The sequence below is a fragment of the Monodelphis domestica genome, chromosome 3 (genome assembly GCF_027887165.1).
Source record: "Monodelphis domestica isolate mMonDom1 chromosome 3, mMonDom1.pri, whole genome shotgun sequence".
Classification (NCBI taxonomy): domain Eukaryota; kingdom Metazoa; phylum Chordata; class Mammalia; order Didelphimorphia; family Didelphidae; genus Monodelphis; species Monodelphis domestica.
In genome coordinates, this window is record NC_077229.1 from 303919875 (window position 1) to 303944950 (window position 25076).

The 25076-nt window shown below is 37.0% G+C and overlaps 1 protein-coding gene across 3 annotated transcripts in view; it reads right to left on the minus strand.

The window, feature by feature from the left end:
• Positions 1 to 12052: 12052 nt before the first annotated feature.
• The window catches only part of SDR16C5 (short chain dehydrogenase/reductase family 16C member 5), a 37901-nt gene continuing 24877 nt past the window's right edge, over positions 12053 to 25076 (minus strand). For all 3 annotated transcript variants that reach the window (XM_007487103.3, XM_007487102.3, XM_007487101.3), the window contains 3 exons: positions 23760 to 23904; positions 19595 to 19720; positions 12053 to 14259 (listed from right to left, as the gene is read on the minus strand). In XM_007487103.3, the coding sequence (XP_007487165.1) occupies positions 14166 to 14259; positions 19595 to 19720; positions 23760 to 23904 (365 nt within the window). In that variant the 3' untranslated portion in view covers positions 12053 to 14165. The remainder of the gene's footprint in view (positions 14260 to 19594; positions 19721 to 23759; positions 23905 to 25076) is intronic.

Consider the following 25076-nt stretch of genomic DNA (forward strand, 5'->3'; position numbering starts at 1 on the left):
CACATATATGAATGCATATACGCATGTATATTGGTCTCCCTTTTACAAATCTCTCCCCATTACAGTCCATTCTCCAACTAGCTTTGAAATTGAGCCACCTAAAATACAGTTCTGACTGTGTCACTCCTTACCCCTTTGATAAGTTTTAGTAGTTCCCTAATACCTCCAAGATAAAACAAAAACTCTTGTCATTCAAAACCCTTCACAACCTGATCCCTTTCTACCTTTCCTGTCTTCTTACCTCTGAAGTCATTTACTTGCTCTGTAATCCAGGATACTGACCACTTATGTTCTTCCCACAAGATACTTTATTTCTCAACTTTGAATTTTCATTGGCTGATCCCTATGTCTCAAATGCTTTTCCCTCTTTGTCTTCACTTCTTGACTTCCCTGCATTCCTTTAAGTCCTAACTAAAGTCCTATTTTTTATTTATTAAAACTTTTTTAAAATTATTTTTTCAATCCCTAAAAATCTTCTGTTTTAGTATCATTTCCAAGACAAAGAGTGACAAGGGATTAAGTGACTTGCCTAGGGCCATACAACTAGAAAGTATTTGAGGCCATATTTGAACTCAGGTTTCCCCAAAGTGCAGACTATCCACTGTGCCACCTCGCTCCACATAAAGTCCTACTTTTTTTTTACAAGAACACTTTCCTGATCTCCCTCAATGCTAATGACTTCTGTCTGATTATCTCCAATTTATCCTATTTAAGATTTAGATTAAAAGATATATACATGTATATATATATACACGCACATACATATACACATATATTTACACATATATGTCTATTGTCTGTCTATCCATCTATCCATCTATCTATCTATCTATCTATCTATCTATCTATCTATCTATCTATCTATCTATCTATCTATCATTTGCACGAAGTTGTTTGCATGTTGGCTCCCTGTGGTGAAGAGGGGATTAGGTTATGAGTTCCTTGAAAACAGGAACATTTGCCTTTCTTTATATCATAAAAAGGCTACTTGTGAGTTGATAAGTGGAAAAATCTTGGTTTTCAAAAAGGGGCAAAATACTCCTAGAAAGGATATCCAAAGAGATGGTTATTGAGAATTTAGAAAGGGCAGTGATAGTCATTATGAGTCAGCATGGATTCTTTAAGAACAAATCATGCTTGACTAACCTCTTTTCCTGTTTTGACAAGGATGCTGGATTGTCAGAATAGAGGAATATTAGAGACAGTCTATCTGGATGTCAGAGAAGCCTTTGAAAAGCATTCAAATAAGATCTTCAAGACCACAATACAGAAATATGTTCTACTGGATGATAGTTTTGAAACTGGTTGAATGATTGGATTGATATATCCCTAATAACACATCAAAGATCTATGTCCTTACCTCTTTTCCATTTAACTTTTCATACATTATTTAGATGAGGGAATAGGTGGTAAGCTTATTAAATTTGTGAAGACATGAGAGTGTTATAAAGAGGGGCAGCCAATAAATTTTTTTTACATAAACAAGATCCAGAAATATTTTTGCAGGCTAAAATGATGGGTTCAATCCAATAAGACAAAAATAGAGATACACGGAAAGCCTTACATTTAAGTCCAAAAAATAAAATAAGAATACAAGTAGAGAATACATAATTAGGCAGAAGTTCATGAGAAAAATGAATTAGTGATTTTAGAAGATTGCAAATTTGATATGAATCAACATTGTCTTTTTGAAAAACAGTGAATCAATCTTAGGCAGTATTAAGAAAAGTATAGTGTCCAAAATAGGGATATGATCACTTCATTGCACTCTGTTCTGATCAGACTGCATCTATAATATCTTGTCAATTCTGCCTGTTACATTTTAAGGAAAGATATCGACAAAAAAAAAAAGCGTCCATTTAAAGACAAGTGACTGCTTTGGTACAGTGATTTGAAACTGTGATGTCTTAAAATGAATTGAAAGAACTGTAGATGCTTATCCAGGAGAAGACAAGATTTATATCTGACATCTTTGTGTTTAAATATTTGAACATGTCAGGTAGTTGAGTGATTAGATTTGCTTCATTTAACTCCACAGAGAATTAGGATTAGTGACTTGATAGGGAACAATAGATTTCTGCTCAATTACAGGAACAACTTCCCAACAATAAGAGCTGGCCAGAAATGAAATGGACTGCCTAAAGAAATATATGCTGATATATTTCCTGAAACACTCGAAGTCATCAAGAAGAGACTTGATGACCATTGGTCAGGTATATAGTAGAAAAATTCTTTTTTTTAAGGTACCAATTGGGTCAATAACTTCTTTTGTCTTCTGAAGCCCAGAGATTCTATGATGAGGTTATTTCCTGTGTATCTGGAGATAGTATAAAGTATATTATACTAAACTTCTAGATCATATATAGGTATGTAGGTATATATACATACATATATATTATGTAGTATAGTTTTTAGGGAGGTCTAATAACCTCTGGTGTGAGGGCTTGCTGAGTCCTTTTCAGGGTTGCTTATCTTATCCACCTTTGGTGTTTACTTTTCACCCAGTTCTCACCTGGGGCTCCAAGAAACTGTGACATGGGCAGCAACCACAGCCAAGTAAAATTGTCTTAGAAGATGAGCTAAACTAGGTTGAGGGTAACCTACAAGTCTCAGACTTGTTGATGAATTAAAGGGGATATCTACTCCAAGTATCTGAAGTCTTCCTCCAGTGGAATGGGTGGAGGAGAATAACTTGTTCCAATCGCCATGAAGGTAGTTGCAGTATGTGCTATGGAGCACTTAGAGGTTGGTCAGACATTGAAGATGCCAAGTTCATCCACTGAATCCTGGACCATTGCTAGTCATCCTGATTTTTGTCTTGTCAGTGGGCTTTGATAACTCTGGAAGAGAGAATGAGGCTGATGACTTCCTGCAACTCTGCCTTGCTTAAATCTAGTTTACATTCAAGTCTGTGATGCCCTGTGATGCCAGCCATTTTCTTTAAAAGGAAGGATGTCTTAGGTTCAAATATGGCCTCAGACACTTCCCTGCTGTGTGACCCTGGGCAAGTCACTTGGCCCCCATTGCCTAGCCCTTATCACTCTTCTGCCTTGGAACCAATACACAGTATTGATTCCAAGATGGAAGGTAAGGGTTTTATTAAAAAAAAAAATAAATAAAAGGAAGGATGAACAATAATTATGTAATTTAATTTAATATTTCTTCCATCTCCAGATATACAGAAAAAGCAACATTTCATTGATACCTTTAATTTCTACATCATAATTACTCGGGGGAAATATTGCCCCTCTCTTTTCTTTCCAAACCATGGAACTGAACTACATCATTCAACAAAGAAAAAATGTTAAGTAAAAATATCTAACATTAAATTAATTAATTTACTATCAATTGATTATTGTTTATTACTATATTATTAATTATACATTAATTAAAATATTTAATAATAATATCTAGATAAAAAATCTAATATCTAATATTTAACATTGTATACCCCATTCTGCTTCCATAGTTTGCTTCATCTTCCATTCCCTGACAGGAAGAGAAGATGTATTTTATATTTTATTTCAGTTCTTGCCTGTTTTATTTTTTCCCTTGCATCTCTAGCTTCTAGCATTGTACATGGCACTTATGGGTAGGTGATAGGCCCAAGATCTGTGATTTCATTGATAAAGGGTACTCCTCTGCAATTTAAAGGTTTTAGAGGATTATCCAAAGCAATGAGAATTTAAGGGACATGCTTATTTCATTCAGTCAGTATGTGTAAGGGGCAAGTTTTGAACCCTGGTCTCCTTGGCCTTCAGACCACTTCTCTATCTATTCATTACACCAGTCTGTGAGGAACACAGTAGGCACTTAATACATGTGTGTTGATTGGTTATTCTCTGACACCATTACAAGGTCTTCAATCACTCAATAGTTTGACTTCATTTAATGATCTTTTATTTACTGAATCTTTGATAATTTAGCATATTGTTCCCTTGGTTCTTTTTCACTCTGCATCAGTTCATATATAATTCTTTCCATATTTCTCTCCCCAGTTCAGTGCTGCTATTCAAATGCTTTCTTAGAATCTATCAGCACTGGCATGGTGGAAGATGGTGGAACTCCAAACTGTTTTGGAGAGAATTCTGAGAGAAAGATGCCCAGGAAAGTAAAGAAACATATTCGCAGTTCATTTGGCATAAGTGCTCAATGATCTGCCCTCCTTTTTTCCTTTCAAAGAGACTATGAGGAGCCTCTTGCAGTATTGTGACTGAAGAAGTTTTGCTATGCTCATAAATGATTGGTGATCACCTGCGTGACCCTCCAAAACATTACCTGTCTCTGAGAAAGATACTACTTTTCCTGCTTTGGAAGGATATCTCTCCTTCCTTGACATCAACGGAGAGACAAGTTAAACAGAAAGCCATGTGTTGCTTCTCTTTGTTTTTCCCTCTGTTATTTTGCCATCTATTTCCCTTTATATAATGAAATTTAGTGGTCATTTTCAGCTCTTATATAGTTAATGTTATCATTGTGGATTGAGGTGTGAAAAATGATTGGTCTAGGAAAAGCAGAAGATGCGTCTCTCCCCCTAGCAAGATGCTTGTGGAGAGGTGGCAGGGTAATGATGTCTGCCTTCTCTCAAGAGTTTATAAACCTTTTCAAAGTCACTTGGTAAATGTATTCATTATATGAGAAAGTGCAAATAGAGAGATTAATAACTTGAAGTGAATTAAAATATCCCCTGGACTAGATAAGTCCCTTGGGAGTAGAAAAAAGTCAGCCCAGAACTGAAGGAGAAAGTGTGATTGCCTTCCAGGTGAACCACAGGAACATCCTTTTGGATATATCTATTTTTTGTCAGTGTATCTATACATTGTTGCTCCCTTAGGTCTATACCTCCCCTTTCAGAGGCTTACTGGTGGGTGAGGTTATTTACTGAGTCAAAGACTCTCCTCAGCACCCACACCCATCACTGGTATTTACATCACAAGTGAAGGCCACCTCCCATGGAATTTCATTATCTTCCCAAGAGGAGAGAAACTTTAAGCCTCTTTGCACATTGGGGACACTCTACATCTCTTTTAATAGACAAATTCCCTCCTCACAATAGCAAGATAGCTGTTTGGCCCAGAGAATAAAATGTTGGACCTGGAGTGAGGAAGACCTGAGTTCAAATCTTACTTCAGACCCTGTGGGCTGTAGAACTGTCAAAAAGTCATTTTATAGATCTTAACCTCAGTTTCCATGTTAGCAAAATGGGGATAACAGAACTTCCTTCACAGGGTTGTTGTGATGATCAAAGGAGATATTATGTAAAATACAACAATCCTATACATAGAAATACCAGCTAGCTATTGCTATATTTTCAATTTCACCCTGAACAATGATATTCTATTATATATCTTTTGAGTCATTCCTCAATTGAATGTACTAACTTTATGTCCCTACCTTCCTACCATGAAGAGTGGTGAACAGCAGCTGTTTTGAAAGCAGATCCCATCAGAAAATAGATTCATTCTTTCTCTATAGCAATAAGCCTGTACTTTTCCAAAATTTGCTTTGGACCTCTCTCACAGTTTTAATTCTGAACATGCTAATCACCAATTCTCTGTAACACATGGAGGACACAATCGGTCTGCACGTTATTTTAATCCCTTCTAACTACACTGGATGTTGGTTGTTCAATGAGGGCAGTTTGGGGATTGATGGAACACTCTATGACATTATAAAGAAAATGAGAAGTTCTGCGGGTCGGGATCCAGGAACTTACTGAAAAAAATTATTTGATAACTACATTTCAATATAATTGGTCTCCTTTGTAAACTTTATATATTCTATATGTTTTAAAACATTATTCTGTTAATGAGTCTATAGGCTCCATTAGAAAAACCGAAGGGGCTCAGGGTACCAAAAAAAGGTTAAGAATCCCTACAGTTACGCTCTGCCCTCCCATCTGCCCTGCTAAGTGGCTGGAGCTGAGGTAAGGAGCAGGAGTCTCAGGGCCAGTGTTGCCCTTTCCCTTGGAGGAGGTCCATGTTGGAATCATTGCAGCTTTGTTGTGGGTGAGCATCCCTGGTCTGGCAAACCTGTGGTTGCAACTCCTTCCTGGCTTGTGTCTTAGTGTTGCCTAGAAACATGTACTTGGCAAATGCTTTGGATGACTCAGGCATACATTGGGCAACATATGGACTCCTGTGTCCCTGGATAGGAGGAAGGAAGAAGGGAAATATGAGTTCCTTCTAGATTTGGTTCAAGACTCTTCTACATGGTTCTATCAACAATAGCACACTTCCTTAGGGCTTGGGGAAACCCTTCATTAAACCAAATGAAAAGACATCAAAGGTGTGACCACCAAATAGGGAAGCATACATAGTTTTAAGCTCTCAAAAGGAAGAACAGATGAGCAGGGTGACTCTTCAGCTGAAAAAATGGCTTGCAATATTTTCATTTAAAAATGAAGCTACCTCTTTTAGTGGTATTAAATCACGGGGGTTTAACCTTGGCTCTGTGGGTTTTTTTTAAACTTTTTGACAATTGTGTTTCAATATGATTGGTTTCTTTTGTAATCCTACATATTTTGTTTCAAGTTTTTGAAAACATTATTATGAGTTTTTTCCATATTGCCAAAGAGACTTATGGCACAGAAAGGGTTATTTTTTTTTTATCTAAAACATTTAAAATGATGATGATGATTAAAAAAAAAAACAACCTACCTTCCATCTTAGAATTGATATCATGTATTGATTTCAAGGCAGAAAAGTGGTAAGGGCTAGGCAATGAGGGTTAAGGGACTTGCATGTCCAGGGTCACACATCTAGGAAGTGTCTGAGGCCAGATTTGAACCTGGGACCTCCTGTTTCTAGGTCTGACTCTCAATCCATTGAGTCACCCAGATGCCCCCTCAGCCCAATTTTAAAATTATTTAAAAAAATTTTATTTTTATTTTTAAAAAACATCATCTTTATTAAAACATCATCTGATTATAAATATCTATTCACACACACACACACACACACACACACACACACACACACACACACAAAACATTTGAGGAATACATTTCTTGTGGAAAAAGGCACATGTGTACCGACAAAGGAGAATCTAATTTTCCTGCCCTTGTTTGTTTCTTCTTTAAGCTGAGGTATTATTATTCTTTTTATTTAAATGATAGCCTTATTCTGGGACTTTTTAAAAAGGCCATTTTTTTTTCTCTTCTCGGTAGAAATTCATAAGCTCAGGACTTTTTCTCTTAGTTCCACAGTTCCTAAATCTGAAACAAAAGTTTTCTGTTTCACAACTTAAGAGTGGAGCTTTTGTTCTCTTAAAGAACCAGAGGCCTGATTGGATTAAATCTTTTTTGAAATGATTGCCTGGGGAGGCTGGAATACCTCTCCTCAAAACAGGTTTCACAATATTAAACAACATTCGTGGAAGAAGGCACACACCCCGAACTCACCCACACTCTACATGTCCCTGCAAACTCATTTGTGTTTATTTAGCAAAGTTTCTCAAAAGAATCCAGCCTCTGCATTAAGGTTAATGAATTAGTCATCCTCATTACTGGCCAGAGCATTTCACTGTTCGAGGCCTTATGAGTAACATACAGTAGTATGTAAAACATCCAGTAAATACTACAAAATGTGGCCATTTAATGCACATTATAGGAAATGACTCAGATTTGGCGATCCCCACACTCACTAGGCCTTTCCTCAATTACGCTACGTTAAATAAACAAAACCTGGAAAAAACCACTGAAACTGTATTTTAGGAGCACTGTTTTTACTTCTAAACAACATACATGAAAGAGCACCTTCTGGCAAGGATTTAATCACTTTATTAGTTGAAATTAAGGATCACAGGCTCATACGTCTAGAGCTAGAAGGAACCTCAGAGGTCATCCACTCCAACCCCCCTCATTTTATAGATGAGGAAATGGAAGACCAGGGAGGTTTATGACTTGCCCAAGGGAACTCAGGTAGCAGAGCTGGCATTGCACTAGGGACCCCCAGTAGCCACGTCCACTGGAAGAGCTCGTTGCTCTCTCTACTGTACACTTCATCTCTCTCAGCCGTCTCACCAACCATCATTTACTCTTTCTGCCCCTTTGCGTAAGAAAACGAAGACAATAATCATTATTGTTCGTCCTCCATTTTTGAAGAGTACATCATGGTGTTTTAGCGAGGTAGAATTGTATAAAACCAATTGTACAGCCTCACTTTCTCTTCCAGAGTCATGGAAGTCCAGTGGCAGTGGATGACGTTGACATCTTTGATGTCCGACCAAGCACCCATTCCACCAAGAACACCCACCTTGATTCATGGTGAGGTTTTTGACCTGTTGGTCACCCTCAATCTGCTTAGTACTGCTTCCAAGAGAGTTTTCTCATGTGTCACCACCGTTAGAACTATAGGTGAGCTGGGTAACACCAAAAGTAGATGCACAGTCCTGAAAAGCTCTCATACTCTGGACATCCCAGTAGTCATAATCGCCACAACCACCATTGTACTCAAACAAGACAACAGCTAACAATACAATAGTACAATAATGCTCCTTTTCCTCCATCTCATTTCCTTTTTCCTTTCTCCTCCTCTTCAATACCTATGACTGGTTACAAGTACTAAATTTAATTTTAATTCTGTGTTGGCAGCTTCTGATTATTAATAAAGCTCCTAATCATCTCATCAATTGATCCTCAAAAGGGGACCATTTTTTTTCTAGGCTACTACAAATAAAAAAAATAATAGTGCAAAGGCATAAGAATGAATATTCTCCTTGAGGATAGGAACTATCTTTGCTTTTGTATTCATATCTCCAGGATTTAGCACAGTGCTTGGCACATGGTGGGCAGACAATCTTCTGCTCTATGTCTCCACTCAAAATTCCTGACTAGACCAAGCAGTTATGTGTTCTATTTCTCTAGCAGACTGTTAGAGCCTTGACAACAGAGGTTGTCTTTTACAATGTGGTTCTGTGTGTCTAGGACAGTGTTTAGCAAATAGGAACTGCTTAATCAATGTTTGTTGATTGATTGATGGGTGAGCAAAAATGGTGACCTTAACAGAAATGGAGTCATTTGTAAAAGGAGTTTTGAGGAGGGAATAATTCCATTTTGTACATATTATTCTTGAAATCTGGGAGCATCCATTTAGGCATGTCCAGCTAGGATTCTAATTGGTGATTTAGGACTGCATGACCCTGGGCAAGTCATTTAAAATCTGTCAGCCTGTTTTATCAACTGTAAAATAGCATGATAGTACTTTCCTAGATTGTTGAGAAGATCAAATGAGATACTTGTGAGGTGCTTAGTACAGTGTCTAGTACAGAGTAAGTGCTTAATAAATGCTTGTGTCCTTCTCTTAAACCTATGGTAGTTGTGGAAATTACCAAAAGAGAGGGCATATAGAAAGAACCATAACTGAATTTTTGAGAGTAGCTACAATTATAGGGGAAGGACATAGATGATAAAGCAAAGAACACTGGGAAAGTGAAAACTTCTGAATATTAAGTAAAAAAGCTTAAATCAAATACATGGCAATGATTTTTGGTTTACGTGCCACTTTCACCCTGAGGAATGCATTGAAAGGAGTTTTAGAAATCTTCTAATCCAATTTCCCATCTGATGCCAGAGCTCTCCCTACAATCTAACTTCATCTGGTCTTTATTCGTGTACCTCCAGTTATGGAAAACTCAGTATCTTAAAAGACAGACCATTCCATTTTTTTTTAAAGAAAATTCATTATATGGAGTCTGCCTCCTACAGTCTCTACCCATTTATCCTCATTGTGTCCTCTGGAGGTGCCTAGAATCTAGTTTTTTTCCCCCTCTAGATAACAGCCCTTAACTTCTTGGAGCTTTTCTTCTCAAGGTCCAACATAGCAAATTCCTTCAAATATTCTCCTTATAACACATTTCTTGTTTTTTTTTTTGATCCCTCAACATCTTTATCATCATTTGCTGGTTATTCTTCAATTGGTTAATATCTATCTCCCTTAAAATGTTGGGCCCAAAAGTGCATGTAATTCTCCAAGCATAACCTAAAGGCTATTGGTTTTATCACTTTGAAATTACTGAAGCATGGGAAGTTGTGTTGGAATGCTAAAATAATTGGAACTACCTCAAAGGTAATTTTGTGAAATTTACACTACTTAAAGTATATAGAAATTACTGTCCAAAGATACTATATGGATTGAAAAAAATCAAGAGGCTCAATAAAGATTTAGATCACAAGACCCACTTTGATCTTTTTTTTTAAACCACAAAGTCCAACCCCTTAATTTTACCAAAAAGGAAACTGAGGTATGGAGTTTATGACTTACTGAAAGTGACAAAGCCAAAATCTAAGGTAGGATTTTAATGTAGGCTTTCCTGACTCCAAGCCCAGTGCCCTATGTACTATGTTGTCTTAAGTCATAAATTTGTCATCCATAAGCCATTAGAGGATCTGCTAGATAGGGCCTGTTCACCAAGAGGGAATCCCTATAGGAATGAGATAAAAGATTCATTAAAGTATTATCAATAGGAACCTTTGGTCTAATACCTAGCATAATGCCTTGCACATAGTATACAATAGCTATATTAAATTGAACCACTATGAATCATACTCTCTCATATTCTTCCAGACCAGTCTAGAAACAGAATAGTAGGGTGGAAAGATCATTTGTTTGACCTAAGATAGCAGCATTTATGTACCAAGAAATAAGGTTAAATTGTCTTCTATGCTCTACTATGATTCTTCTCTCACCACTTCATTACTCCATCCCACTAATTTTTTGGAGGGGTTTATCTTTTTTTTTTTTTTAACAGTACCAGTTTAGGAACAAAAAATACCCAACCCCTTTTTTCTTTTCTAATGATTAGGTCATGTTAGTAGAGGCTAGGGAAATCTTTTCTAATTTCTTGGCTAGAGATGCTAAGAAAATGCTTGGAAAAAAATTGAACAAATGACTATCCGGGTCTATCTAGGGCATGTATCCTTTGATATTCTCTTTCTGTGGGGAAGGAAATGAACATTTTCAAGGAACTTGTTGCTCTCCCTTGTCATCCTTTGCCCATTTGTTTCTTTGGTATGTGAATTCTACTCTCTCAGGCTCTAACTCTGTAACTTCTGTCCATCCCACACTTCCTTAAATTTTCAGAATGAGCTCTTCTTGGTGCCAAGAAGCATGCTGGTGCTAGACCCCTGGGGAATGAAAAGTGGATTGTTGACAAGTTTTCCACATCTTTCTTGGGTCTGTCTTTGATATGGAAAAAAAAATAAAACCACTAGGTCATACTAAATGTACTCTCCAATTCCTTTTCTATAATCAAAAATACCATATCCAGAAACAAAGTATTTTGCTGCTTCTGTCACCTTTGGATGGTGTGGTCCTTGGTGGAAAAGTACAATGTCTATTGATGATGAAGACAAAGATTAGATGGGACATTCCTTGGGTACAATATTCCACTGTTGAGTCTTGTTGCCTTATTTCCTTCTGGAGGTAGTATGTGTGAATAAGTGTTGCATTTTTGAATGAGTCTCATTGATAGAAAATTGTGTCAAACACAAGCCAAATTCATTTGATAGCCAGTGGCACTAAATTACCTCAATATTTATAATTTGATCAATTTTCTACTTGACATGTGGTTACTCACTTTTAAATCTGAGCTTAAAGATCTAAATAAGTTTGGACAATTTTATGGGCACTGTGAAATTGAAATTGAATTGCATGACATTGTTACAGCAATTCCAATTAGAAATAATTGCTGTAAGCAGTACTATGATGTAGTGGATGTCTACTGTGATCCCTAGCTTTTTGTTAGATTCCATTTCTTCAGTTTCTACCTTTATTTTTTAAACAAGTCCCAAGAGCAGTTTTATAAACAACTATAAAATTGAAGTAATATTTTTTGTTCTTATTTAACTTTGTAACTGAAGAAGTTGGAAAATTAGTTAGCATTTTCTTCTTTTTTTTTTAATTGTTTTTTTCTTTTGTGCACTCTAAAGTTGTATCTCCAGCATCCTGGCATGTATTTGAAAAGAGAGACACTTAATCTTAAGTGATGGATTGAATTTAGGACATTTCCTATGAAATCCAACACTTTTTATGTTTAGATATAAAAGAAATCCTTTTCTGTTTTGTGTTGTATATTACCTTTATTTAAATTGAGATCCCAAGCTATACAATGAACAAAAGTTAAGGAGAAGGCAGGGTAGAGAAGAAATACCAATGCATGAAGATAAAGTTTTGTCATGCGAGTTGTGAAAAGATAAGGCTTTACAAACCATTGGCAAGAAGGAATTAAGTTTCTACCCAGTGAAAGACCCCCATACTTCTAATGGAGGACCTAGGTTTTCATCTTGTCTTCTGTGACACTCCTTATTGCTTTCCACAAAATGTCAATGTTGGAAGAGGGAGATGGAAAGAACTTAATAGCTGAGGTATAAAGTTTTCCTCATGGTGAAGAGGCTTGTAAAGAATGAGACCAATGTCAACTACAGACATAATCTAAATCTTGCTTGTATTATTTAAATCCATAAAGTACCTTCCCAACTGATGATTAAGATATAAAAATACAATTTGTTAGATGGAATAACGCTACTGAAGATTATGAATATATGTAAATTTTATATTCACTGGAAAGAAATTAAGTGAATTCTGGATGAGATTAATACATTAAACACTAAATTAAACACCACAAATTAACTCCAGGATTATTTCAGAAGAGTAAAGAAACTCAAGAAATACTGGTTTCCCAAATTGCTCTATGGAAAGATTTGAATCTTATTCCGTGTAATTTATTTCTGTGGTAGGAGACAATTACTAGGAGCAGTTATGGTGTAGCCTATGCAAACACATTCTGGACCTTAGCCAGTCCTCCAATATTTAGTCCTCAATGGAGCCAGCACTGGAACCACTGCTTGGTTCCCTCATGTCATCTGAAGATTTGGATGTAGAAAAAAATCAGCAAGGACAGGCTATCTACATGATATCCTCTCTCTACTCCTGCCCATCCAAAGAGAGTTCAAGTGAGAGGGCAAGATTGGGCTTAAATCTTTGAAAAGAAAAATATCTGTACATTCCTAGAACAGGGAAGCTTCCCCTCCCCCAGCAACCTGTTAATTAGGTAATGTAAACCTTAAAATTCCTTAGACTTATAAATGTTGGAAATTTCACCATTGGGATATTTCATACTTGGAAAATTTCTTACTGATAGTCTATTGGAATGGGAACCCCATTGGCATGGGAGGCTCCTTCTCTTCCCTTCTTCAGATTACTTTAGGACAGAAATCTTTTGCTGAACAATGGAAAGGACTTTGACCTATGCTTAAGCATAGAACAGGAATTTCTTTGAGTCATGATTGATTTTAGAATTGATACAATGGAGATACTTGGAATCAATCTCCACCCTATTCAGTCCTAACAGGATTGAGTAAGGGCTGCAGCCTAGATCAAAATTTAATTATTCCAATCTCTACCCTACTCAGGTTAACAGGATTTAGAAAGGGCTGTAGCAAAGGAGCAAAGATTTAATTATTTGAGAATATGACCTTCAACAGACATGTGCAAAGCCTCTGGGCGGTCCTGGGTTAAGCTAGAGCCTCCATTGGCACAGGGAAATGGATGGACAGTGATTGGTAGATGTGAGAACTGAGGGGAGGCAACTTGGATGGTTTCCTTAAAGAGAGGGGGGTCTGGAGACTCGAGGTGGTTGAAGAGTTTGTGGAAGTAGTGGCGGTGTGCTCTGGGAAGCTTGCTCTGAAGGAAGCTGAAGGTGGGGCCCTCTGAGGCTGTTTCTCCATTTTGGTCACGTGAGTAATAGGGACTGATCTCTTTTCTTTGCCCTAGCTATCTAAGGGCTTGGGCCTTTTGGCCCAGCCTAAACAGAAGGGGTATTTAAGCCCTATTCCCTTCTCTCCCTTTTTCTCTCTCTCTATCTCTAATTCCTTTCTTCCTCCTATTGTAATTAAACTCCATAAAAGGTTGACTGCTGACTTAAGTTTTTCATTTAGGAATTACATAGCTGAATTCCTTGGCGACCTTAAATTAATATATATCAGTCTTTTAAAGTGATTCCCTTGTAACAGTAAGTCTAAAAATTACCCTAGGTAGCAGGTTGAGCATTTTAGAGATTTTCAGAAATTGTGTCATGTAGCATTAGACATTTCTTCACTGAAATAACAACTACTTGGCAGTGTTGGATTTGGATTTCTGAGTGACATCTTTCTTAGAGTTTGCCTTTTAGAACTTTTTTAACTGTCCTTTGAAGGAATTCATCACATCAAAGATTTTCATGTATTCACATACAGCCACTCCCGATTTGGCTGGCAAAAAGCTAAAAGAAACAAAAAGACAAAATTTTCATTATTGCTCAGCTTGCCAGATCAGGTGAATATAACTGTCATTTTCTGAAGTCCTACTTTTCCTAAATTCAGGTACACACATATTGCAAAATTTCTCTTTGGGGAGGCAAAGTATTCTTTTCTTAGATCCAGTCTCCCCACACATCTCAGATCCACATAAGATATCTGCATTTGTAAGCTAAGCCATTGGGCAGGTAGATAGTGCAGTAGATAGAATGCTGAGCTTAGTCAGGAAGAACAAAGTTCAAATCTGGTCTTAGACACTTACTAGCTGTGTGACCCTGGGCAAGTCACTTAACCCTGTTTGCCCTTATTCTTCAGCTGTAAAATGAATTGGAAAAGGAAATGGCAAGCCACACCAGTATTTTTGCCAAGAAAAACTCCAAATGAGGTCAGGAAGAGTCAGAAAAGACTGAACTGAACTGATTCAACAACAAAAACAACAACTGAGCTGAGCCATCAGTTAAAACCCAGAAAATGGGTAGTAAAGTGACTAGTGTACTACATTTGGAGCCAGGAATCACATCTTTGACATTGGATATATAACCATGGACAAGTCATTTAATCTCTCTGAGACTCAATTTCCTCCTCTGTAAAATGTGATGATCATCCACATGCATACATATCCATAGGGTGATGGGTTACTGTGGCTGAGTCATTTGTGTCTGATGCTTCCTAACTACAGATCTGACACATTATCTGCTGTGCCACCTAGCTATCTCATGGGAGCATTAGGATCTTCAAATAGGTTTACTTACATGAAACATTTTTCGAAATTCAAAGCAACTACTACTATCTATTTTTTTAAAATTTATTTATTTTTTGGAACCTTTACCTTCCCTCTTATTGACTCCAAGGCAGAAGAGTGGTAAGGGCTAGGCAATGGGGGTCAAGTGACTTGCCCAGGGTCACACAGCTGGGAAGTGTCTGAGGCCAGATTTGAACCTAGGACCTCCAGTCTCTAGGCCTAGCTCTCAATCCACTGAGCTACCCAGCTGCCCCCTACTACTATCTATTATTAGAAGATCTGTATACCCACACCATCCATTCAATTGCTTCAGTGAAGTATATATTTTCATCTTAGCACCTGAAATCTCTCCCTCCATTTTCACTATGCATGAGTACACTATCTGTTGGTCACAGAGAAGAGAGCTTTAGCCTATTTTTTCAAAGCACAATTTGCTTTAAGGTCAATGGATATATTTTAACTATACATTTAAAGAGCATTTAAACAAGATCATTTAAAAAACAACAAAGCTTTTTAAGAGACATAGTCTGTCTAAATCATTATTAAAACAAAACAAAACAAAAAAACAAAACCCTAAATTCTGTAAGAGAGAAGTTGTAAAGGAGAGGAAAAAAATATTCAGATCCACCAATGCAAAGGAACAGCCCAAGTGGAGGAAGATCAAGGAAGACTCAAGATTCCAGGAAGGAACAGAGGAGCTGAGAGGATTCAAAACTGTCACTTCACTTCTGATCAGCTCTCTCCTGGAGTGGAGGGTCTGAGAGGAGGACCTCTGAGATAGAGGATCCCTCTGGACATTGACTACCTTACAGTGTACCCCTAAATCTCTCTGGTTACAACTGAAGACAAAAGTAGATTGGGATTTTATAGAAAGCCATTTGCTGAGAAGATTTCTCTTTCCCCATAGTGTCCTGAACTTCAACTCACAGCCAGATTAGCTTAGGAGGAAGGACAAACCCAACAGCTGACCAAAGGAGGGTCAGGCAGAAAGCTTGAACCCCTCAGGATTTGGGGGGGAGGTCAGTTGCTAATCTATAGAGATTCCTATCTCCCACTTTCCTCAACCAAACATCCTCATCCTCCCTTCCCTGTGTGTCCTTAAGAATAAAGTGTTACCCTTTAGATCAGGTTTGCCTGCTTTCTGATATCAAAGAAGGGGAGTGAAGATTTTGGGGGGAATCATACTGTTGCCCAAAAGTAAGGATAGTTCAAGACCAGGGCTAAGGAGTGTACTAGATTTCAAAGGGAAAGGTGGCATTTGGAATATTGGAAGCATCCAGAGGCAGAAAATTTACCTGCCTCTCAGCAACAGCTAAGATCAAGAAGGGAGGCAGTGGGTCATTTCTCTAAGACTTTCTCTTCCAGTCCTTAATTTCCACCTCCCAAACCCAGTCTCTGAGGAGACATATTCTGTTCCTCAGAAAGACAAATAGTGCTATATTCCCCAAGGGGAAGACAAGGGAGGATCAATCTTTTCCCTCTTTCCATTTCTTCAGTTCTCTCACTCTCTCTCTCCAGTTCCCCAGGGTGTGAGTGTGTGACCTCCTTCTGGTCATATATTACAATTCTAAGGCAGCAAGAAAAATTGTTGAACCACTTTGACAGCATTTCATAAATACAGATAAAGGCACTTCATAAGATGTCAAGGATTTCTAAGAAAAAATGCAGCGATAATAAAGATTGCCCAGGAATTATATGTAACTCTTCTAGAGTTCTATGGATCTGGGAAGATGTGATCCCTGGGCAGTTTCTAAAATGTGCTCATATTGGGATCCTCTTGTGGTGACTTTAAAAAGAGCCCAAGTCCTTTAATCATGTTGGCTGGAGTCATAAAATATAGCAACACGTTTACCCTAGTTCAGATTTCATTTACTGGAAGCAAGTTATGTACCAAGTAAGTCCAGTAATTGAGGCAACGGTTTCCAAAAATTTTAGTATACAAATTACTGTGGTGGGACAAAACAATATATGGATCACTAACCCATCCATTGCCAGTTGCCACCATATATACTTCCAAAATGCCCCTTCTAGTATAACACCACTTTTGACCCATAATATTCTCTTATCTGACCCATGTGATTTCACATAATGGAACAGAGAATTAGAGATGTTGTTGTACAGTTATTTCAGTTGTATCTGAGTCTTTGTACCCTCACTTGGAGTTTTCTTGGCAAGGATACTGGAGAGGTTTGCCATTTCCTTCTTCACCTCATTTTGCAGATGAGGAACTGGGGCAAACAGGGTTAAGTGACTTGCCCAATGTCCCATAGCTAGGAATTTTCTAAAGCCACATCTGAAGGATGAGTCTTCCTGACATTCTATCTACTTCTCCACCTAACTGCCCTAAAGGCAAAGATATAGGAGTGGAGATAAGAGAATTCTCAAAAGGACAAGAAGAGGGGTAAAAGGAGGATGACAGTATTAGATGTAACTAAGGTAAATAAGGCCTTCTGTACTTCTCCCTTTATACACAGTCTTCCTCTTTTGAAATGGCAGCATCAGTTACCCTCACTCAGCATCAAGATTTAGAGGATTCAATGGACTCTTTTTTAATCTATGATGGTAGTGGCAGAAGTAGTATTACACTAACTGCCGATGCTTAAAACTCTACTTGTCTAGTTTCTAGCACAGTGTCACTTGGAATGAACAGATTTATTATTTCTTTCTCTGTTATCGAAGAAACTCACCTAGACATGACAATGCTATAGCTTTGCATCATGGAACAGTCTGCAGACCTGAAGAAAACTTCCAAGGACTACTTGAGGTCTACCAATCAATATTTCATAGAATCATAGGTTTGAAAACTGGAAAGGGATTTTAAAAGTCATTTACTCCATCTAATTCTTTCATTTTTCTGATGAGGAAAGTGAGACCCCAAGAGGTCAAATGCTTTCTCTAAGTAGAACAGAAATGTGAATTTGGTCATCCAAATGCAAATCCAGTGTTCTTTTTATCACATCCCTGAAAACCATAAAAGCTGAAAACCATTTAGAAGAAGGGTAGGCCAAATTAAGAATGGGTGTTTCATATAGTAGAAAGGACCAAGGACTTGGAGAAAGTCCCAGGTCTACTAGTCACCAGTTGTATAACCTCTTGCAGGCCATAATATTCCTCAAATTCACTTTTAGCATCTTTAAGATAGGAATGGATATAAATGATCTGCCTGGTGTAAGTCTTAAGATTGTTATGAGGATCAAAGGGAAATGCTTGTAAAATATTTAGTAAACAAGCATGCTTCTGATGGGAGGCATTACTATCATTATTATGAAGGCTTCCTGAAAGTATCCAAGCCCTGAAGGTTCAGAAGTAGAAACTACCACCTGAGATTCCCTTAAACAAACAAACAAACAAAAACAACAAAAACCTTCAAACTACTCTGCTTCCACATGGAAATCACAGGTCGTTTAGATTGTTGCTGCTATTAATGTGTGTGTTCTTCAAAAAACATAGAGGCGGTAATAATATGGAAATAGGCTTTGAACAATAATACATGTAAAACCCAGTGGAATTAATTGCTCATTGGCTCCGGGACGGGGGAGGGAAAGAACATGATTCATGTAACCATGTACATTTTTAAAATTTTTTTTAAAAATTAAAAAATTTAATTAATTATGTAAATAAATTAAAAATTAAAAAAAAAACAAGGAGAAAAAGTTAGGGAAACAATTGAATTTCGAGTTTGAATCCTAGTTATACCACTTACAACTTGTGTGACTTTGGACAAGTTAATTAAATTGTTTGAGTCTTAGTTTGCTCATTGTAAAATAAGGATATTAGAATAGATGACTTATTAAGTCCCTTTGAGTTCTCAGTTTATAGTTCTATGATCCTTTAAGGGACTTGCCAGTCTGTAGCTTTTAGTTCTTTAATAGAGTGAAATCTAAGGAGGAGAGAAATGAGTAAAGAAGTCTTTGAGCTCTTTAGGTGCTTTAAGAGGTAACCATTTTTGTAGAAGGGAAACTTACCTGTCTAGTATTTCAGGGTTTTAATCACTTGGTTCTTTTTTCCTTCTCACACTCCTAACTCTTAAGCACTTAATTTTTACTGTTTAAAGGTGACACAAGAACCCTAGAGTACACAGCCTCTTTTGTTTAAGGCAAATGGTCTAGAGGAAATCTTTGGGATTGTCATTTATTCATGATCCTGAAACTCAAACTGTATTTACCTTGCCCATTATTATTGTTTGCATAGAAAATGATTCCTTTTAAATCTCCATTCCTGTGTGTCAATGGGTCAGTCAATCAGTCAGTTTCCATCATTTAACTCTTAGCTTAACTACCTCCATGATTCTGAAACACCAAGAAGCTAATAGAACAGGAAACTCCAGTTACTACCACAGAGGAGGTGCTTTATTATTGCACAAGCAGTCCTTGTCTATAAGCATAAACTCTTGTTCTGAATAACAGAAATTTTTTTTAAAGCTTTGCATTAATGTGCATTATCAACAAACCTAATACTTTATAACTTATTACTTGTAAGATGCAAACATGATGTGGGAAGGTGATTGTTATATTAGCAGAGTAAAAAATATAAAAAGAGGAAAATAGAGATTTGCTTACCTTTTTAAAAACAATGCATAGTACAAGAATTTTGGCAAATATAGGTAAACTTGTTCGGTCAGAATTGCATCCATTATCTTATCAACTACATATTTTGGCTCTAGGATTGGCAACAGATGAGAATTTCTGGAAAAGAGAAACAGTGATTACTTTAACAAGAATTAGTAGCCAGGCCTAGAGGTGGGAGGTCCTAGGTTAAAATCAAACATACTTCCTAGCTGTGTGATCTTGGGCAAGTCACTTAAGCCCCAATGCCTAGTCCTTACTGCTCTTCTGCCTTAGAACCAGTACACGGTACTGATTCTAAGACAGAAGGTAAGGATTTAGGAAAAAAAAGAATTAGTCGAGGTAATTTAGAAATAGACAATCTTATGTTAGATTAAGAAAAGAATCCTTGTTAATAACCACAAAAATAATAAATGGCATTTGTATAGCCTCTTACTATGTGTTAGGCACTGTGCTAAGTACTTTACAAATATTATCTCACTTGATTCTCCCAACAACAGAGGTAAGTGACTTGCCAAAGGTCACATAGCTAGGTAGTCATAAAGACTTAAGTTAAAACTCCATCTCAGAAACTAGCAGTGGAGATTCTTCAACCTAAAAGTGGCTAAAACTGTTAACTTAAATGAGTGCCTGCATGGACCTGACAGTTGAATATGTATGTGAGTCTTATCTAGTTGGTTTAATAAACCTCTATGAAGCACCAACTATTTGCCTGGGACTGAGCTGGATACAAAATGAAGAGACAAATGAAATAGCCTCTAACCTCAAGGAATTTAATTCTGTTGGAAAAAGGAGGAAATAGCAGGTACAAAGAAAAGCAAATTCAAATGTTAATAGGGAGTAGGGCACTAGCAAATGAGAAGAATCAGGACAGTAACCATGTACAAGGTCGCCATCAATTGAGCCAAATTTTAAAGGAACCTAGGTAGAAGTAAAATGAAGATGGAGTAGATTCCAGGTATGGGGGACAGCTGGTGGAAATACATGAAAGAGGGATTATCGTGTCCAGGGAATAGCAAGTAGACCAGTTTTAACTTAAGCAGATTGTGTGAAGTGTAGTAACATGGTAAGCCTGGAAAATTCAATGGCAGCCAGACTGTGAAAGGCTTTGGAAGCAAACAATTTGTACTTCAACCTAGTGAAAACTGAGAACATATGAGGATTCTTGGACAGTGGAATGCTTTAGACCTTTGCTTTAAAAATATCATTTCATGATACATGTAAAACCCAGTGGGATTGATCGTTGGTCTATGGGGGGGGGGGAGGGAAAGAACATGAATCGTAACCATGGAAAAATATTCTAAAATAAACAAACAAATAAACAAATCATTTCAGCAGCTATATGAATGATGAATTAGAGACCAGACAGAGAGAACAATTAGGAAACTATTTAAATAGTCTCAGTGATAGTCAAAGAGGATCTGAACTAGGTGGCAGTTTAGTTTACATTTAGGGAAAAGTGGTGAGAGATGTGAAGGTAGAACTGAGAAGCCTTGTAACTGACTTGATAACACATGGGGAGAGGGAAAGTGAGGTGTTAAGGATGATTTAGAGTTTGTGGATCAAGGTGATTGGAAATATGGCAGCATCCTTGACTGAAATAAGAGAGCTATAAATTGGGGGGAAGGAGGAAAGAAAAAAAAGATAATGATTTATGTTGAATTTGAGATTCCTTTAAGGCATCTCATTCAAAATAGGCAAATGTAGAATAGGATTTCAGGATAAATACTCATATTAGATACATAGATCTGAGAATATCCACATAGAAATGATAACTGAACTCATGGGAGTTAATGACATCACCAAAATGAGATGGTAAAGAGAGAGAGAAGTATTTTTGTGTGGTGGGAATAGGAAATAAAAGGTAGGATGGGATGCCATGAAAGTCAAACTTATGGCATCACTTTCTGTAATGACAAAGCTCTAGAAACTAAGGGAGTGTCCTTAAATTGACAAATGGTTGAACAGATCATGGTATATGAATGTAATGGAGTATTATTGTGCAGTAAGACATGATTAAGGGAATAGTTTTAGACAAACCTGGGAACTTCAGAGGAATGAAGTGAGCAGAACCCAGCGAACAATTTATATAGTAACAACAATATTGTAATTAAAAAAAAAACTCTGAAAGACCCGAGAACTCTGATTAGTGTAATGATTATCTGTGATTCTAGAACACTGATCATGAAAGCAAGTTAATCACTTCCTGGCAGAGAGGTAATAGTGAAGAATAAGAATTTTTTTACAAGACAATATAGGAATTTATTTTGCTTGTCTGAGTGTTTTCTTGTTCTTTTTTTTTTCTCTGTGTGTATGTGAGATGGATAAAAGAGATTTTTTAAAAATTTGAAAATAAATTTTTATAAAAAATGTTTTTTTTTTTCTGAGTGCAGAAAAAACCAAAACCAGTAAGTGAAGAGCTACCAAGAGTTATACAGAAGTCTCAGTGGATAGTTGATGGTTAGCTTAATACCTCTTCCCTAAGGCTTAAACATTACATTTCATAGATTCATAATCTTAGAGATGGAACGACCTAAGAGGCCATCTAGTGTAGCTTCCTACTCAAAGCATGAATCATCTCTCTAATATCCTCAACAGATGTTCTTCTACTCTCCATTTGAAAACTTCCAGTGACAGAGAATTCATCACCTCACAGAGCAGCCATTTCCAATATTGGGAAGTTCTAATGGTTAGATAATTGTTCCTCACATAAGTCCCTATAACCTCCAAACAATCATCGTAGTACTGTCCTCTGGAAATTTGCAAAACCTGTAATCTATTTTTATATGATAGAATTTCAAATATTTTAAGACAGCTATTATCTCTCCTTCAGGATTGTCTATTTCAGGTATCAAGTGACAACATTTGTACAACCCAGTGGAATTGTTTGTTGGCTCTGGGAGAGGGGAGGGAAAGAAAATGAATCATGTAAACATGGAAAAATATTTAAAAAATAAAAAAGTAAATATGAATAAAAAAGGAATGTAAGCTTCTTGAGAAAAAAAAAGAATTGTCTATTTCTAGATTAACCATTTCTAGAGTCTTTGGTGGTTCTTCATCTCCAATGGTGAAAAAGAACACAGGCTTTGGATTCAGAGGACTTAGGTTCAAATCTCACTTCTTTTTCTTATTACCTATATGTCATAAGTCGCCTCTCTCTGTACTTTCTTCAGTTTCCACAATTATGAAATTAGAAGGTTAAATTAGATGATTGCCAAGATTCTTCCAAGCTCTAGATTTATTATGATTCAGTTATTTTTCAGTTGTGTCTAACACTTTGTGACCCATTTGAGGTTTTTTTTTGTGTGTGTGTAACAAAGATGGTTGAATATTTTGCCATTTCTTTCTCCAACTCATTTTACAGATGAGGGAACTGAGGCAAACAGTGTTAAGTTACTTACCCAGGGTCACATAGCTAGTAAATATCTGAGTCTAGATTTGAACTCAGAAAAATAAATCTTCCTGGCTCCAGACTTGATATACTATCTACTGTGCTATCTAGCTGCCCAGATCTATGATGCTGATAAGGTCTAGATTGACTCCAGTTTGCTGAAGTCCATCATAAAATGTAGCATCTAAGATTCTACACAATAACTAACATGCATAGAGGCAGCCTTAGAATCAGGAAGACCTGGGCTCAAAAATCTGACCTCTGAAACATACTTGTTTTGTGGTCCCTTGTGTGTCCCTTATTTTCTCAGTGCCTCAGGGTACTGTCTAAGATCATAATTTGTAATGCCATTATCAAGTGTTGGTAGAGGGGGTTTCTCATCTGGAACTTCTTATATTAATGAAATTGCAGAACAAGACAAAAATACCATTGGAAGTCAGTGCAGAGCACTATAGGAATATTGTTTTTCTTATTCTGCAAGTTAAAAAGTCATTTGTTTTTATAGTAGCCAGATCAAACTATTTGATTCATATTGAATATTAAGATTAAAAAAGAAAAGATTAAAAACTAATTTTTCCTCAGGTTACTCCCCACCAGCAAGTCATCCAAGGCAGCCCTCAGCTATCATAAAAAGACTACAAGCCAAGTCTGGGAAAGTAGAGAAGAGAGGCTAAGAAGGAAGAGAAACATTCTTAAACCAACCACTTTTAACCCATAAAATTAAGAACCTGTTAGTTTTTATTAAAAATTTCCTCTAAAAGTACTCACGCAGTAGTACAACCTTCAAACATTCCAGTTTTTATAAAAAATGGACAAACAATGGTTGTTTTAATCCCAGTTTTTCTTTCAGCATGTAGTTCTAAAAAAATGGATTCAGCAAATCCAAAGGCTGCAAATTTACTTGCACAGTAATCTGTGAGAAGAAAATCCAATGAAAATATACTTTAAAAAACACATTTAAAATCACACAAAATAATGAATTTTAAAATTGTCAGGGTGTGATTTTTTGTTTTTTACCTGTTTTTTAAAATGTAAACATTATTTTATTTGGTCATTTTCAAACATTATTCATTGGAAACATGATTTTTTGTTTTTTAATGGATATCCAGATTTTAATTCATTGGTTCACACATACTAAGAAATGCTAAAACATAATAACCAAAGCACTAAAAATAATTGCTGAAACAGAAGTAGTACTTTTCAAAAGTAGTCTGTCACCAAAAAGATGGGAAGAGGGAGGCAAACTTCATTCCATTATCTCAGGTCTCCTATGAAACTACAAGGTGGAGGTAGTCTCATAGGGTGTGTTCTTTCACTATTTTCCTAATATCTTTATAGCTAGGACACCACACTAATCAAGTGAATCGGCACTGTCTTCATTGGGAAGATCAAAGAAGATGGGGAAGAAGGGATTCAGGCAGATGGAAAGTAGCTCTTGGGTCAATGGGAGAGGGTGCTTGCAGGTTCTAGGATGGGAAAGGTAACAGCCAACCTCTACGATAATCTTATCAATCCTCCACTTTTGCTGGACTCCCTTACCCTATTGGCCCAGCCATTCTAAAGGGTCCATACCAAAATGGTGTCCCAGTAGTCTTAACCTTAGTCTCCTGCATTATAAGGGATAGTAATTAGATCTGTGATTTCAAGTCAAGTCTTGAGTTGATGGCCTCCATATATATATATCTGTATATATAAACCTCTAACTTCTGTCTTAATATCAGTTTTAAGACAGAAGAGTGGCAAGAGCTAGGCAACTGGGCTTAAGTGACTTGCCTAGGGTCACACAGCTAGGAAATGTCTGAAGCCAAATTTGAACAGAGGTGCTCCTAACTCCAGACCTGACACTTTATCCACTGTGCCATTTAGCTTCCCCTCCTCCTATCTGCCTTGTGAGGGAGAGCAACTGGACCTCTGATTTCCTACATATAGGGAACTTCCAGGCAGAACTTCTTTCTGCCACTGTAAGTGAGGATCTTCTTTGCAATGTATAGACTTAGAGAGTTGCCTACAGCACAGAGTAGTTGAGTAACTTGTCCAGACAAGCACAATCAGTCATGATAAGGACAAAAATGAACTCAGGTCATT